This window comes from Oncorhynchus clarkii, chromosome 7 (assembly GCF_045791955.1).
Source record: "Oncorhynchus clarkii lewisi isolate Uvic-CL-2024 chromosome 7, UVic_Ocla_1.0, whole genome shotgun sequence".
Lineage (NCBI taxonomy): Eukaryota > Metazoa > Chordata > Actinopteri > Salmoniformes > Salmonidae > Oncorhynchus > Oncorhynchus clarkii.
The window spans coordinates 25,537,339-25,550,944 of NC_092153.1; the positions used below are offsets into that span (position 1 = coordinate 25,537,339).

The following is a 13,606-nucleotide window of genomic DNA, read 5'->3' on the forward strand; positions in this document are numbered from 1 at the left end:
TGAAATTAAAGAGACGTTTATGAGTTTGTATTTTATAGGGCCTGCCATATCATGGGGATATTGTATATGTAAATACAATAGTGACCACTAGCTACTGTCCAGGCTGGAAACGTCAGATGTCAACAATAACATTCTGGTTGGTCAGTAAGCCACATCTCTGAACAGACAAAACTATCAATAATATTGTTCATGCTTTACTGAAACATAGTACAACTACACCTGCTGTCTGTTTTGGAACATAATGTCCTCTCAAGCGTTTATGTGGGAACTATTCAAGACCCCAACAATTTATTCTACCCGGACCGAAATCAACGTTGCTCTTCAGACAGGCATGGCGTCCAAACGAACTCTATAGAAAATAGCAGTGTAAAAGACACATAATTTAGCCCGGCATTGGTGCCCTACTGTTAAACCAGTACCAGAGATTCATCGCCAAAAGCAACAATGGCGTGTCGTACCGTATGTCAACTTCTACAGCGCCGTAAGTACAACATCTGACCACAACCGCTGCCACTCGTATAACATGGGCTAGTTAAGAATGCTATTTAGCTAGCTTCACTGTATACAAAATGACCTTGGGTGGTTGCTACGTACAGTATTAGATCATGACACCATCAACAAATGTTCATGATGTAAACTATGACAGTGAGAGACAGTATCGCTCATCTGGGTTTCTGCATCGCTAATTTGTGTATGGGATGTTGGATTGTGAAAATCAGTTGCCATGTTCTTGCTTTGTGGCTCCGGCACTGCAGTTGTAGTGCCCAGTACGTAAAGTTAACATTTGTTCAAGATAATTTTTTCGGGAATCGATTTTCAATAACACTATTCCAATGATGACCAACGAATGGCAAATTCCATTAAATCTTGAATCTTCAAACTAGTTTTGGCGTAGGAAATGTGTATTATTCATAGTGTATTGTCATATCATGTACTCACCATGAATTCATTGACTCAGGGTTGGCATCCAGTGCTGCGTCTGTGCGTCTCTCGGCTGCTGAGGTGCGTGGTCGGCGCAGCGCGGTGTTTTCCCGGGAGCAGGCTCGCCAGCGTTCCCTGTACCCACGCACAGAGAAGATCGAGGTGACCTTGCAAATACCCGGTCTGCAGGGCACCCTGCTCGTCATGAACAAGGGACTGTCCACACCACACAGCTGTGCACGCCGTGAGTACAGGGACAATACCTGTGGTTTGTCTGTGTGCCACATTGATTTTGTCAAGGCAGTCAGAAAAATTCTATAGTATGAATCATATTAAATCTCTCTCTCTCTCTTAGACTTGACAGAGTGGTATGTAACCAGCTCTGCCCTGGCCTTAGTAGATGGAAAGCCCTGGTCCCTGCACCAGCCCCTCACCCAATCCTGCTCCCTCTCCCTGCTCACCTTCAAAGACACAGACCCACTGCTGGTCAACCAGGTACAACACAGCACCACAGATATAGGTATACATGCACTGAATTATATAGCACCGGTGTAGGGTGAAGTTGCACTTAGATGCTGATGTTGGATTAGTTTAGCATTTCCCCCACAAACGGTTAAATGAAATCGTATTAGTCACATGCACCGAATACAACCGGTGTAGACCTTACAGTGAAGTGCTTACTAACAAACAATGCAGTTTAAAAAAATACAGATAATAATAAGAAACGGAAGTAACAAGTTATTAAAAATCAGCAGTAAAATAACAATAGCGGGACTATATGCAGGGGGGTACCGGTACAGGGTCAATGTGTGGGGGCACCGGTTAGTTGAGGTAATATGTACATGATGGTAGAGTTATTAAAGTGACTATGCATAGATGATAACAACAGAGAGTAGCAGCAGTGCAAAAGGGGAAGAGCAGCATTGCAAATAGTCTGGGAAGCCATTTAGTTAGCTGTTCAGGAGTCTTATGGCTTGGGGGTAGAAGCTGTTTAGAAGCCTCTTGGACCTAGACTTGGTGCTCCGGTACCGCTTGCCGTGCGGTAGCAGAGAGAATAGTTTCTGACTAGGGTGGCTGGAGGCTTTGGCAATTTTTAGGGCCTTCCTCTGACACTGCCTGGTATTGAGGTCCTGGATGGCAGGAAGTTTGGCCCCAGTGATGTACTGGGCTGTTCGCACTACCCTCCACCTTGCGGTCGGAGGACGAGCAGTTGCCATACCAGGCAGTGATGCAACCAGTCAGGATGCTCTCGATGGTGCAGCTGTAGAAGCTTTTGAGGATCTGAGGACCCATGCCAAATCCTTTCAGTCTCCTGAGGGGGAATAGGTTTTTGTCATGCCCTCTTCACAGCTGCCTGGTGTGCTTGGACCATGTCAGTTTGTTGGTGATGTGGACACCAAGGAACTTGACGCTCTCAACCTGCTCCAGTGCAGCCCCGTTGATGAGAATGGGGATGTGCTCGGTGCTCCTTTTCCTGTAGTCCACAATCATCTCCTTAGTCTTGGTTACGTTGAGGGAGAGGTTGTTGTCCTAGCACCACACGGCCAGGTCTCAGACCTCCTCCCTATAGGCTGTCTCGTCTTTGTCGTTGATCAGGCCTTCCACTGTTGTGTCAAACTTAATGATGGTGTTGGAGTTGTGCCTGGCCGTGCAGTCATGAGTGAACAGGGAGTGCAGGAGGGGACTGAGTATGCACACCTGAGGGGCCCCTGTGTTGAGGATCAGCGTGGAGGATGTGTTGTTACCTACCCTTACCACCAGTTGTAGACGGAGGTGTTTAGTCCCAGGGTCCTTAGCTTAGTGATGAGCTTTGAGGGCACTGTGGTGTTGAACGCTGAGCTGTAGTCAATGAATGGCATTCTTACATAGGTGTTCCTTTTGTCCAGGTGGGAAAGGGCAGTGTGGAGTGCAATCGAGATTGCATTATCTGTGGATCTGTTGGGGCGGTATGCAAATTGGAGTGGGTCTAGGGTTTCTGGGATAATGGTGTTGATGTGAGCCATGACCAGCCTTTCAAAGCATTTGGCTACAGATGTGAGTGCTACGGGTCGGTAGTCATTTAGGCAGGTTACCTTGGTGTTCTTGGGCACACGGACTATGGTGGTTTGCTTGAAACAGACTCGGGACAGGGAGGGGTTGAAAATGTCAGTGAAGACACTTGCCAGTTGGTCAGCGCATGCTCGTAGTACACGTCCTGGTAATCCGTCTGGCCCTGCGGCCTTGTGAATGTTGACCTTTTTGGGTAAGTCTCTAAGAACTTTGCACACCTTGATTGTACAATATTTGCCCATGTATTCTTTAACTCTTCAAGCTCTGTCAAGTTGGTTGTTGATCATTGCTAAACAGCCATTTTTAAGTCTTGCCATAGATTTCAAGCCAATTTAAGTCAAAACTCTTAAATAGGCCACTCAGGAACATTCAATGTCGTCTTGGTTAACAACTCCAGTGTATATTTGGACTTGTGTTTTAGGTTATTGTCCTACTTAAAGGTGAATTCGTCTCGCAGTGTCTGTTGGAAAGCAGACTGAACCAGGTTTTTCTCTGGGATTTTGTCTATACTTGGCTCTATTCCGTTTCTTTTTATCCTAAAACAAACCTCCCTTGTCCTTGCCGATGATGAGCATATCCATAACATGATGCAGCCACCACCATGCTTTAAAAGAGAGTGGTACTCAGTGATGTGTTGGATTTACCACAAACATAACTATTTGTATTCAAGAGAAAAAGTTTTGAAAAAATGCCACATTTTTTGCTTTAGTGCTTTAGTGCCTTATTGCAAACAGGATGCTTGTTTGTACAGAATAAAAAATATTCAAAATCTTCCTTCTTTTCACTCTGTCACTTAGGTGGGTATAGAGGAGTAACTACAATGTTGTTGATCCATACTCAGTTTTCTCCCATCACAGTCATTAAACTCTGTACCTGTTCTAAAATAACCATTGGCCTCATTGTGAAATCCCTGAGCGGTTTCCTTCCTCTCCGGTAACTGAGTTAGGAAGGACGCCTGTATCTTTGTAGTGACTGGCTGTATTGATACACCATCCAAAGTTTAAGTAATTATTTCTTCATGCACAAAGGAATATTCCGTGTCTGCTTTATATTTGTATTTTTACCCATCTACCAATTAGGGGCGGCAGGTTGTCTAGTGGTTAGAGCGTTGGGTCAGTAGCTCGAATCCCCGAGCTGACAGGGTAAAAAAAAAAATCTGTCGTTCTGCCTCTGAACACGACAGTTAACCCAATGTTCCTAGGCTGTCATTGTAAATAACTGACTTGCCTGTTAAATGAAGGTTAAATAAAAAATATGCAAAGTATTGAAAAACTCCCTGGTCTTTGCTGTTGAATCTGTGTTTGAAATTCACTACTCGACTGAGGGACCTTAGGTCAAGAGGCTTCTAAACGGCTTCTACCCCCAAGCCATAAGACTCCTGAACAGCAAATGTATTGAAGTAAAAAAACTAAATATATATATATATATATATATACTTGTTTTGAGTTGATCTCACTCACCCAGAAAATGCATCAAGGTAATTGGTCTTGTTTTAAGATATTCTGACTTGTTTCAAGCCTTTTTTTTAGGTTAAAGTAAGCAAAATGATTTGCCAGGGCACTGAGAGAATTTACCTTTTGAAGATGTCAAGTCATTGCATTGTAATGTTAAGAGATACTGTATCTAGGTAAGAAACATTTCTGCAGTGTACATATAGACTGTAGTGTACAGGGCCATAGATACCGTATAGGCCAAACTTTTGACACCAGACATAAGTGGTGGTTTTCTGGTGGTGGTGACTGACTGGTCTCAGACTGTGACTGTGGTAATTGGCTGTTGGTTTGTGTGTGTGTGTGTGTGTGTGTGTGTGTGGCCTCTCTCTCCCTCCCTAGGCATACTGGCGGTCGTGTGCAGCCCTCCTTGGCCAGGTCCTTCAGGATGCCTTTAAAGAAGACTTTTCTGTGGAACTGCTCAGACTCCCAGAGGTGCTAGGTATAAGCCAGGAAACACTCATACCCATGTTTTCCCTACCATTTTCATAAAAATAAAAAAAAACATCAAGAAATGACTAGCATCTAGTCAACAGATTGGAACTGAATCCTAGATACAATGAATCCTTATATTCAGTGCATTCGGAAAGTATTCAGACACCTTGACTAGTTCCACATTTCGTTATGTTGCTTTTTTCTAAAAATTGATTAGAATAATCTACACACAACACCGCATAATGACAAAGCGAAAACACTGAAATACCTTATTTACATAAATATTAAGACCCCTTGCTATGAGACGCCAAATTGGGATCAGGTGCATCCTGTTTCCATTGATCATCCTTGAGATGTTTCTACAACTTGATTGGAGTCCACCTGTGGTAAATTCTATTGATTGGACATGATTTGAAAAAGCATCACACCTGTCTAAGGTCCCACAGTTGACAGTGCATGTCAGAGCAAAAACCAAGCCACGAGGTTGACGGAATTGTCCGTAGAGCTCCGAGACAGGATTGTGTTAAGGCACATATCTGGGGAAGGGTACAAAAAAAATCTATAGCATTGAAGGTCCCCAAGAACACAGTGGCCTCCATCATTCTTAAATGGAAGAAGTTTGGAACCACCAATACTCTTCCTAGAGCTGGCTAAACTGAGCAATCGGGGGAGAAGGGCCTTGGTCAGGAAGGCGACCAAGAACCCGATGGTCACTCTGACAGAGCTTCAAAAATAAAATCACATTTTACACATGTTTAGCAGATGTTATTGCGGGTGTAGCGAAATGCTTGTAATGCTTCTGTGGAGATGGAAGAAACTTCCAGAAGGACTGCAGCACTCCACCAATCAGGCCTTTATGGTAGAGTGGCCTGAAGCCACCCCTCAGTAAAAGGCACATGACAGCCCACTTGGAGTTTGCCAAAAGGCACCTAAAAGACTGTCAGACCATGAGAAACAAGATTCTCTGGTCTGATTAAACCAAAATTGAAACCAAACTGAATGTGTCACGTCTGGAGGAAACCCGACACCGTCTCTCCTGTGAAGCATGGTGGTGGCAGCATCATGCTGTGGGGATGTTTTTCAGCGGCAGGGACTGGGAGACTAGTCAGGATCGAGAGAAAGCTGAATGGATCAAAGTACAGAGAGATCCTTGATGAAAACCTGCTCCAGAGCGCTCAGGACCTCAGACTGGGGTGAAGGTTCACCTTCCAATAGGACAACGACCCTAAGCACACAGCCAAGACCACGCAGGAGTGGCTTCGGGACAACTCTCTGAATGTCCTTGAGTGGCCCAACCAGAGCCTGGACTTAAGTTTTGTATTTTTATATACATTTGCAAAAATGTATGAAAAGCTGTTTTTGCTATGTCATTATGGAATATTGTGTGTAGATTGATGAGGGGGAAAAACAAATCAATTTTTAAAACGAGGCTGTAACTTAACAAAATAATGAAAAAGTCAAGAGGTCTGAACACTTTCCGAATGCACCAGCTCTTACTGACGCTCGCTTGTTCTATCGCTAGATTTTTTTTGCTCTTTCGCTCTCTCTCTCTCTCTCGCTATCTCTTTCAAATTCAGATTGTTTTGTTGGCATAAAATTCAATTTGTAGATAGTGGTACTGTACAGCATTTCAGTAAATATGCAATGCAAAAAGGATAATGAAGTTAATTTCAGTAGTAATAATAATAATAATAGTCAATATAATCATGTACACTACTGCTGTTGTGTTGTGTAGTCTTCGGTCGATAGATGTAATTAAAGAAAACAATGATTAAAAAGAAAAAATGCCTCATCGATAAACAACAAAATGTACATTGATGCTGGTAACACTATGTATTACTTACATACAATGTAGACTGAGTGTACAAAACATTATGAACACCTGCTCTCTCCATGACGTAGACTGACTTGGTGAAAGCCTGATTGGTGTCATCTGTTAAATCCACTTCAATCCGTGTAGATGAAGGGGAGGAGACGGGTTGAAGAAGGATTTTTAAGCTTTGAGACAATTGAGACATGGATTGTGTACGTGTGTCATTTAGGGTGAATGGAAAGACAAAATATTTCAAATGGGGGTATGACGAACTGCAACGCTGCTGGGCTTTTCATGCTCAACAGTTTCCCATGTGTATCAAGAATGGTCCACCACCCAAAGGGACATCCTACCAGCTTGACACATTGGAGTCAACATGGACCAGCATCCGTGTGTAACACTTTTGACACCTTGTAGGGTCCATGCCCCGACGAATTGAGGCGGCTCTGAGGGCAAAAGGGGGGGTGCAACTCAATATTAGGGGGGTGTTCCTAAGGTTTTGTACACACAGTGTATATAATTCATACAATGTATGTAATCTCTCTCTGCAGTAACTTCAGGAGCGTTCTGTTGTGATGTGGTGCTGGATCCTCAGTTAGACGCCTGGAACCCTTCAGAGGTCAGTGTGTGTTATATTCTGGTATGTGTGGAACTGTGTGTTATTCTGTTATTATCCAGGAGATTCCAAAATGATTGACAGCCTTGATAAAGATTATATATATGCACAAAGTAGATGTCCTAACCGACTTGCCAACACTATAGTTTGTTAACAAGACATTTGTGGAGTTGTTGAAAAATGATTTTTATTGACTCCCATGTAGGTGTATGTAAACTTCCGACTTCAACTGTGTATATATACAGTGCCTTGCGAAAGTATTCGGCCCCCTTGAACTTTGCGACCTTTTGCCACATTTCAGGCTTCAAACATAAAGATATAAAACTGTATTTTTTTGTGAAGAATCAACAACAAGTGGGACACAATCATGAAGTGGAACGACATTTATTGGATATTTATTGGATAACTTTTTTAACAAATCAAAAACTGAAAAATTGGGCGTGCAAAATTATTCAGCCTCCTTAAGTTAATACTTTGTAGCGCCACCTTTTGCTGCGATTACAGCTGTAAGTCGCTTGGGGTATGTCTCTATCAGTTTTGCACATCGAGAGACTGACATTTTTTCCCATTCCTCCTTGCAAAAAAAAGCTTGAGCTCAGTGAGGTTGGATGGAGAGCATTTGTGAACAGCAGTTTTCAGTTCTTTCCACAGATTCTCGATTGGATTCAGGTCTGGACTTTGACTTGGCCATTCTAACACCTGGATATGTTTATTTTTGAACCATTCCATTGTAGATTTTGCTTTATGTTTTGGATCATTGTCTTGTTGGAAGACAAATCTCCGTCCCAGTCTCAGGTCTTTTGCAGACTCCATCAGGTTTTCTTCCAGAATGGTCCTGTATTTGGCTCCATCCATCTTCCCATCAATTTTAACCATCTTCCCTGTCCCTGCTGAAGAAAAGCAGGCCCAAACCATGATGCTGCCACCACCATGTTTGACAGTGGGGATGGTGTGTTCAGCTGTGTTGCTTTTACGCCAAACATAACGTTTTGCATTGTTGCCAAAAAGTTCAATTTTGGTTTCATCTGACCAGAGCACCTTTAAAGCACTAACTTTAAACAACACTTTTTATGGATATCTTTAAGAAATGGCTTTCTTCTTGCCGCTCTTCCATAAAGGCCAGATTTGTGCAATATACGACTGATTGTTGTCCTATGGACAGAGTCTCCCACCTCAGCTGTAGATCTCTGCAGTTCATCCAGAGTGATCATGGGCCTCTTGGCTGCATCTCTGATCAGTCTTCTCCTTGTATGAGCTGAAAGTTTAGAGGGACGGCCAGGTCTTGGTAGATTTGCAGTGGTCTGATACTCCTTCCATTTCAATATTATCGCTTGCACAGTGCTCCTTGGGATGTTTAAAGTTTGGGAAATATTTTTGTATCCAAATCCGGCTTTAAACTTCTTCACAACAGTATCTCGGACCTGCCTGGTGTGTTCCTTGTTCTTCATGATGCTCTCTGCGCTTATAACGGACCTCTGAGACTATCACAGTGCAGGTGCATTTATACGGAGACTTGAATACACACAGGTGGATTGTATTTATCATCATTAGTCATTTAGGTCAACATTGGATCATTCAGAGATCCTCCACTGAACTTCTGGAGAGAGTTTGCTGCACTGAAAGTAAAGGGGATGAATAATTTTGCACGCCCAATTTTTCAGTTTTTGATTTGTTAAAAAAGTTTGAAATATCCAATAAATGTCGTTCCACTTCATGATTGTGTCCCACTTGTTGTTGATTCTTCACAAAAAATACAGTTTTATATCTTTATGTTTGAAGCCTGAAATGTGGCAAAAGGTCGCAAAGTTCAAGGGGGCCGAATACTTTCGCAAGGCACTGTACATAATAAAAATAATAAAAAATGTGAGCTTTCATTTAACTTGGCAAGTCAGTTAAGAACAAATTCTTATTTACAATGACAGCCTACACCGGCCAAACCCGGACGACGCTGGGCCTATTGTGCACCTCCCTATGTGACTCCCAATCACGGCTGGATGTGATACAGCCTGGATACATAAAGTAGTCAAAAGTTTAGTATTGACTACATCAAGCGTGTAACTCTAAAAACTTGTTGGATGCATTTGCAGTTTGTTTTGGTTGTGTTTCAGATTATTTTTGCCCAATAGAGACATGCATGGTAAATCATGTGTTTTTGTGAGAAAGTTAGTTTCAGATCCTACCCCCCCAAGACAAGCTAACCTCTCACCATTGCCAGTAACAGAGTTTAGAATGTCCTGGGGGGGTATGATCTTTGATCCTCTAACTTTCTCAATCATCATTATTTATGATTAATTCAGGATTATTTTATTTTCATTTTCAAAGAGTGGCTCCAAAATGACAAAATAAATGATTTACCATTTAATTTAATAATCTGAAACACAACCAAAACGAACTGCAAATGCATCCAACAAGTCATTGCGTGCTAGTAATATGGGACCAATTACTTAACTTTGACTACTTTATTTATAAGAATCTTTAGGGATGCCAATTTTTTTTTTAAATGTATTAGTATAAAAAATATATATATATAGTTCTGTATTTGAATCATTTATTTTATACAGTCATTGTTGCTCATCTTTATCAAGGGTGTAAATAATTTCGGACCCCACTGTGCATGCATGTTCAGCAAAGTGAAATGACCTGAGAGTGTGTGTGTCCCAGGAGTCCCTGCGCTCTCTGACGCGTGGTGCTCAGCAGCTAATCCATCGGGACCTGCCCTGGGAGCCTCTGGAGGTGGCGCCCCCTGTTGCCCTGGAGGTCTTCTCTCACAGCAGGTACTTTATTTCTATACTCTCTTGTTCAATTGTATCATTTTTGGGGGGGGATAAAAATATACAAGACAAACCAAAATAATGGAAAGGTATTGAATTTGGCCATCAATACCCCCTTTCGGGGGACTGAGAAGGTGTTGCAGCTTGTTACGTGCTGTTATAACAGGTTATAACCTAGCATTTTTCTGGACTGAAAGCCTATTGGCAAAGCCAGTTTCGAAACCTCTCTTTTCTTGCAATATTTTCCCTTCTATGCCTTCTCCTCCATGTTTTCAAAGCACTTTTTCACTTGTTTTAGTCTGTTTCGTGTTCTCTTCCAGTGTTCTAGCTGTACCTGTGTTTGTGTTTGCAGGTGTAAGCAGGAGGAAGTGGAGGAGAAGTCGGCACAAAGTCCTAAAGGCACAGTGATCCTCTACAGGTGAGCTACAGGAACTGTACCGCGGTAGATGACTCACTCACATCCTTATTGAGTGACACTCATCTTCGCTGTGTTTTCATACACGTATATGGCACACACACACACTCTTGTCTCACCTAGGTGTGGGGACCATGTTCTGTTGAGTGGGGGCCCCTTGGTGGCGAGGACAGGGCTGTGCTCTCAGTATGAGGTCACTGCCATCCACCCTCTAGGAGAGGGCAAGTGGGGTCTCCACCGCCGGGCCCAGGGGCTCTCACTGCCCCTCCAGCAGCAGGTACGTACGCGCACAAATATGCAGGAAATGTTTCAGTCAATGTATGAAGCATCTTTTGGATGTGTTCGAGTGTCAGTGACTAAGTGTCAGAATGTGTGTGAGTGATGAGTGCCACTGACTGAGTCATTCATTTCTCCTGTTCTCTTTCCGTAGGCCCACCACACTGTATGGAGGAAACTGAGGAGCAGGGCAGAGAAGCTGGTAAGAAAATATTACTCTTCACAATTTTAAAGACCAAGTTGACACATTTTTTTTTTAAGTTGTAGCTTGTATGCGACATGGCTAGGGTATTGTCATTGCATCTGAACTGTTATTTTTGTTAGCTGGTTATTTTAATAGCATCCAGAATCTCCTGGTTGGCATTTTTGGAGCATGTAGCAATGCTAGTGGAAATGGTTTGTACTAGCTAGCGGTGCGTTCAAAAGCATTACAAATGGTGTGAGGATCAGATTACATCTCCCCACATTATTTTGAGTGGTTTGGATGAAACAACAACACCTAGTTAAGTCAAAATGAGTTAAAACCCATCCTGATCTCACTTTTAGATTTTTACTGAAAGGAGTTCTGCAGTATCTCAAATCTTTACTGCTGACCTGCACAATTGTTTTGGTCCATATCAACAGTTGACAAATGGGGGGGGGATTTTTGAGTAAAGTGATCCTTTAAAAAGTGAAACATCCCTTTCAGAATCTCTATCAGTATCTATTCATAACTCTCTAGTGTTACTGCCGGTTTAATCCTATTGGCTCTCCCTCTCCACAGGTTGAGGTGCCCACAGGATCAACCAATGAAGCCATTTCAGATACATTGACTCCGCCCTCTGCCCCTGAACAGACTCCTCCCCAACAATGATCATGACTATAACCTTGTCATTATATATGTCTTTGTAATATTTGGGGAATAAATGTGTAACGCATGGAAATCGTCCCCTCTCCTCTGTACACTAAATGCTTGCTGAAATTTAAGTGGGTTATTGGTTTATGACAGTGTAGCTGATGTGGTGTAGAGTGAAGTTGCTGAACTTGGGTCAGTTTTGCATTTCCCCCGCTAATGGTTAAGGTTGGGTTTGGGGGTGGGGAAGCTGATATGGAATCAAAGTATTTGTTGTGCAGAACGTAACTGGTTTGTGCCCAGTGAGGGACAGGGACAGAACCGACTCTGTTACAACAGCACAGTTGACTTTTCCTTAATATTTTATGCTTGCCGGGGATTTGAACCCAAAGTCAAATGAATTGATGACCTGTGGTGTGTGATATAGCCATCTGTCTTTGTGTGGAATGAAAGCTGCGGTCCGTGCCATGCTCGAGCATGTTAAAGCCTTACACTAACACACCCTTCTCCGGCCTTTAACTGCTCAGCTGACGGTATGTGTTGAGTGGTCAGCAGTTTGCTAACACACAAAGACGGGTGTGTGCTGCTCGGCCATCAGGGGCAGAGCAGCTGTTGTGTATGTCGCTTTGGGACAGGTGTTTGAGGAGTGTGTGTGTGTGTGTGTGTGTAAAAGTGGGCATGAGCTGTCACAGATTACCAGATCAGAGTAGTGGACATGGGTTATGTCCCAAATGGCTCCCTATTTAGTGCACTACTTTTGGCCAGGGTGCATAGGGCTCTGGTCAAAAGTAGTGCACTATATAGGGAATAGGGTTCCGTTTGGGACGAAGAAAAGTGTATCTGTAGGCCTACAGTACATGTCAAAAGTTACAGTATATTCCTCAAACTGAAGCTGTGATATAGTATACAAAGAAACATAACAATGTGTGCATAAATGTGATGCTGCATAATTCATCTTGATCTATGATGCTCCCGGTCTAGAGTCTCAACAATGGTGATGGGACATTTTTAATATACACGGTGCTGTGAGACCGATCGAGAGTTTGCCCATTGCACAGCTGTCGCCCCCGCTCTAACAGCCAGCCCCACCCCGACACCCAGCGACAGTATGGGAGACACACCCAAGGACAAATTACAGTCCCCATCCCACCTCTCACCAATTGAGATGTTTGAACCGGTGCCTGGAATTCCAGACTACTATATTCCATGGATATTATTATTCCAGACTACTATATTCCATGGATATTATTATTCCAGACTACTATATTCCATGGATATTATTATTCCAGACTACTATATTCCATGGATATTATTATTCCAGACTACTATATTCCATGGATATTATTATTCCAGACTACTATATTCCATGGATATTATTATTCCAGACTACTATATTCCATGGATATTATTATTCCAGACTACTATATTCCATGGATATTATTATTCCAGACTACTATATTCCATGGATATTATTATTCCAGACTACTATATTCCATGGATATTATTATTCCAGACTACTATATTCCATGGATATTATTATTCCAGACTACTATATTCCATGGATATTATTATTCCAGACAAATGCCTCAAAATGTAGCCTAAATGTTATTGTCCACAAAAAGTCGATTCTTCCTGGCTTATGTCATCCGTTATCAATTCGATATTTGAATCAACTAACGATGGGATAGGTCTACATGCTTTTGTAAAATATAGCTTGGACTATAAGCCTATACAAGAAGCATTCACAATGGATTATTCCACAACCATACAATAAAGTTAACTGAGATCGCTAAGGCAGTAGTGCTGCGTGGGTAAAATCACTGTGGAAGCCCCCCAAAAAGCCATATCGCAACCTTTGTGTGATTTATAATTGCGTATTTTGCACTAGCCTGTTAATTCATGTCTTGCGACCGTGATATATAGGCCTAAAGGCCGAAACAATAAGAAAATGTTGGCAGAATAAATAAACCACACCTTTGTTTTATCAC

The 13,606-nt window shown here is 42.4% G+C and overlaps 1 protein-coding gene across 1 annotated transcript; it reads left to right on the forward strand.

The window, feature by feature from the left end:
• The first annotated feature begins 300 nt into the window (after positions 1-300).
• Positions 301-11,709, forward strand: LOC139413118 (mitochondrial ribosomal protein L39). The gene is made up of 10 exons (XM_071160193.1): positions 301-481; positions 959-1,165; positions 1,277-1,416; positions 4,803-4,902; positions 7,260-7,327; positions 9,986-10,098; positions 10,448-10,513; positions 10,634-10,787; positions 10,941-10,988; positions 11,550-11,709. The coding sequence occupies exons 1-10, from the start codon at positions 445-447 to the stop codon at positions 11,637-11,639; spliced, it is 1,023 nt and encodes a 340-aa protein (XP_071016294.1). The 5' UTR covers positions 301-444; the 3' UTR covers positions 11,640-11,709.
• The last annotated feature ends 1,897 nt before the right edge of the window (positions 11,710-13,606 follow it).

Excerpts from the sequence above, each read along its gene's own strand:
- LOC139413118 (XM_071160193.1), top strand. The coding sequence starts at position 445 with ATGGCGTGTCGTACCGTATGTCAACTTCTACAGCGCC. Across the intron at positions 10,099-10,447 it reads GAGGTCTTCTCTCACAGCAG|GTGTAAGCAGGAGGAAGTGG; the intron begins GTACTTTATTTC and ends TTGTGTTTGCAG. Across the intron at positions 10,788-10,940 it reads CACTGCCCCTCCAGCAGCAG|GCCCACCACACTGTATGGAG; the intron begins GTACGTACGCGC and ends CTCTTTCCGTAG.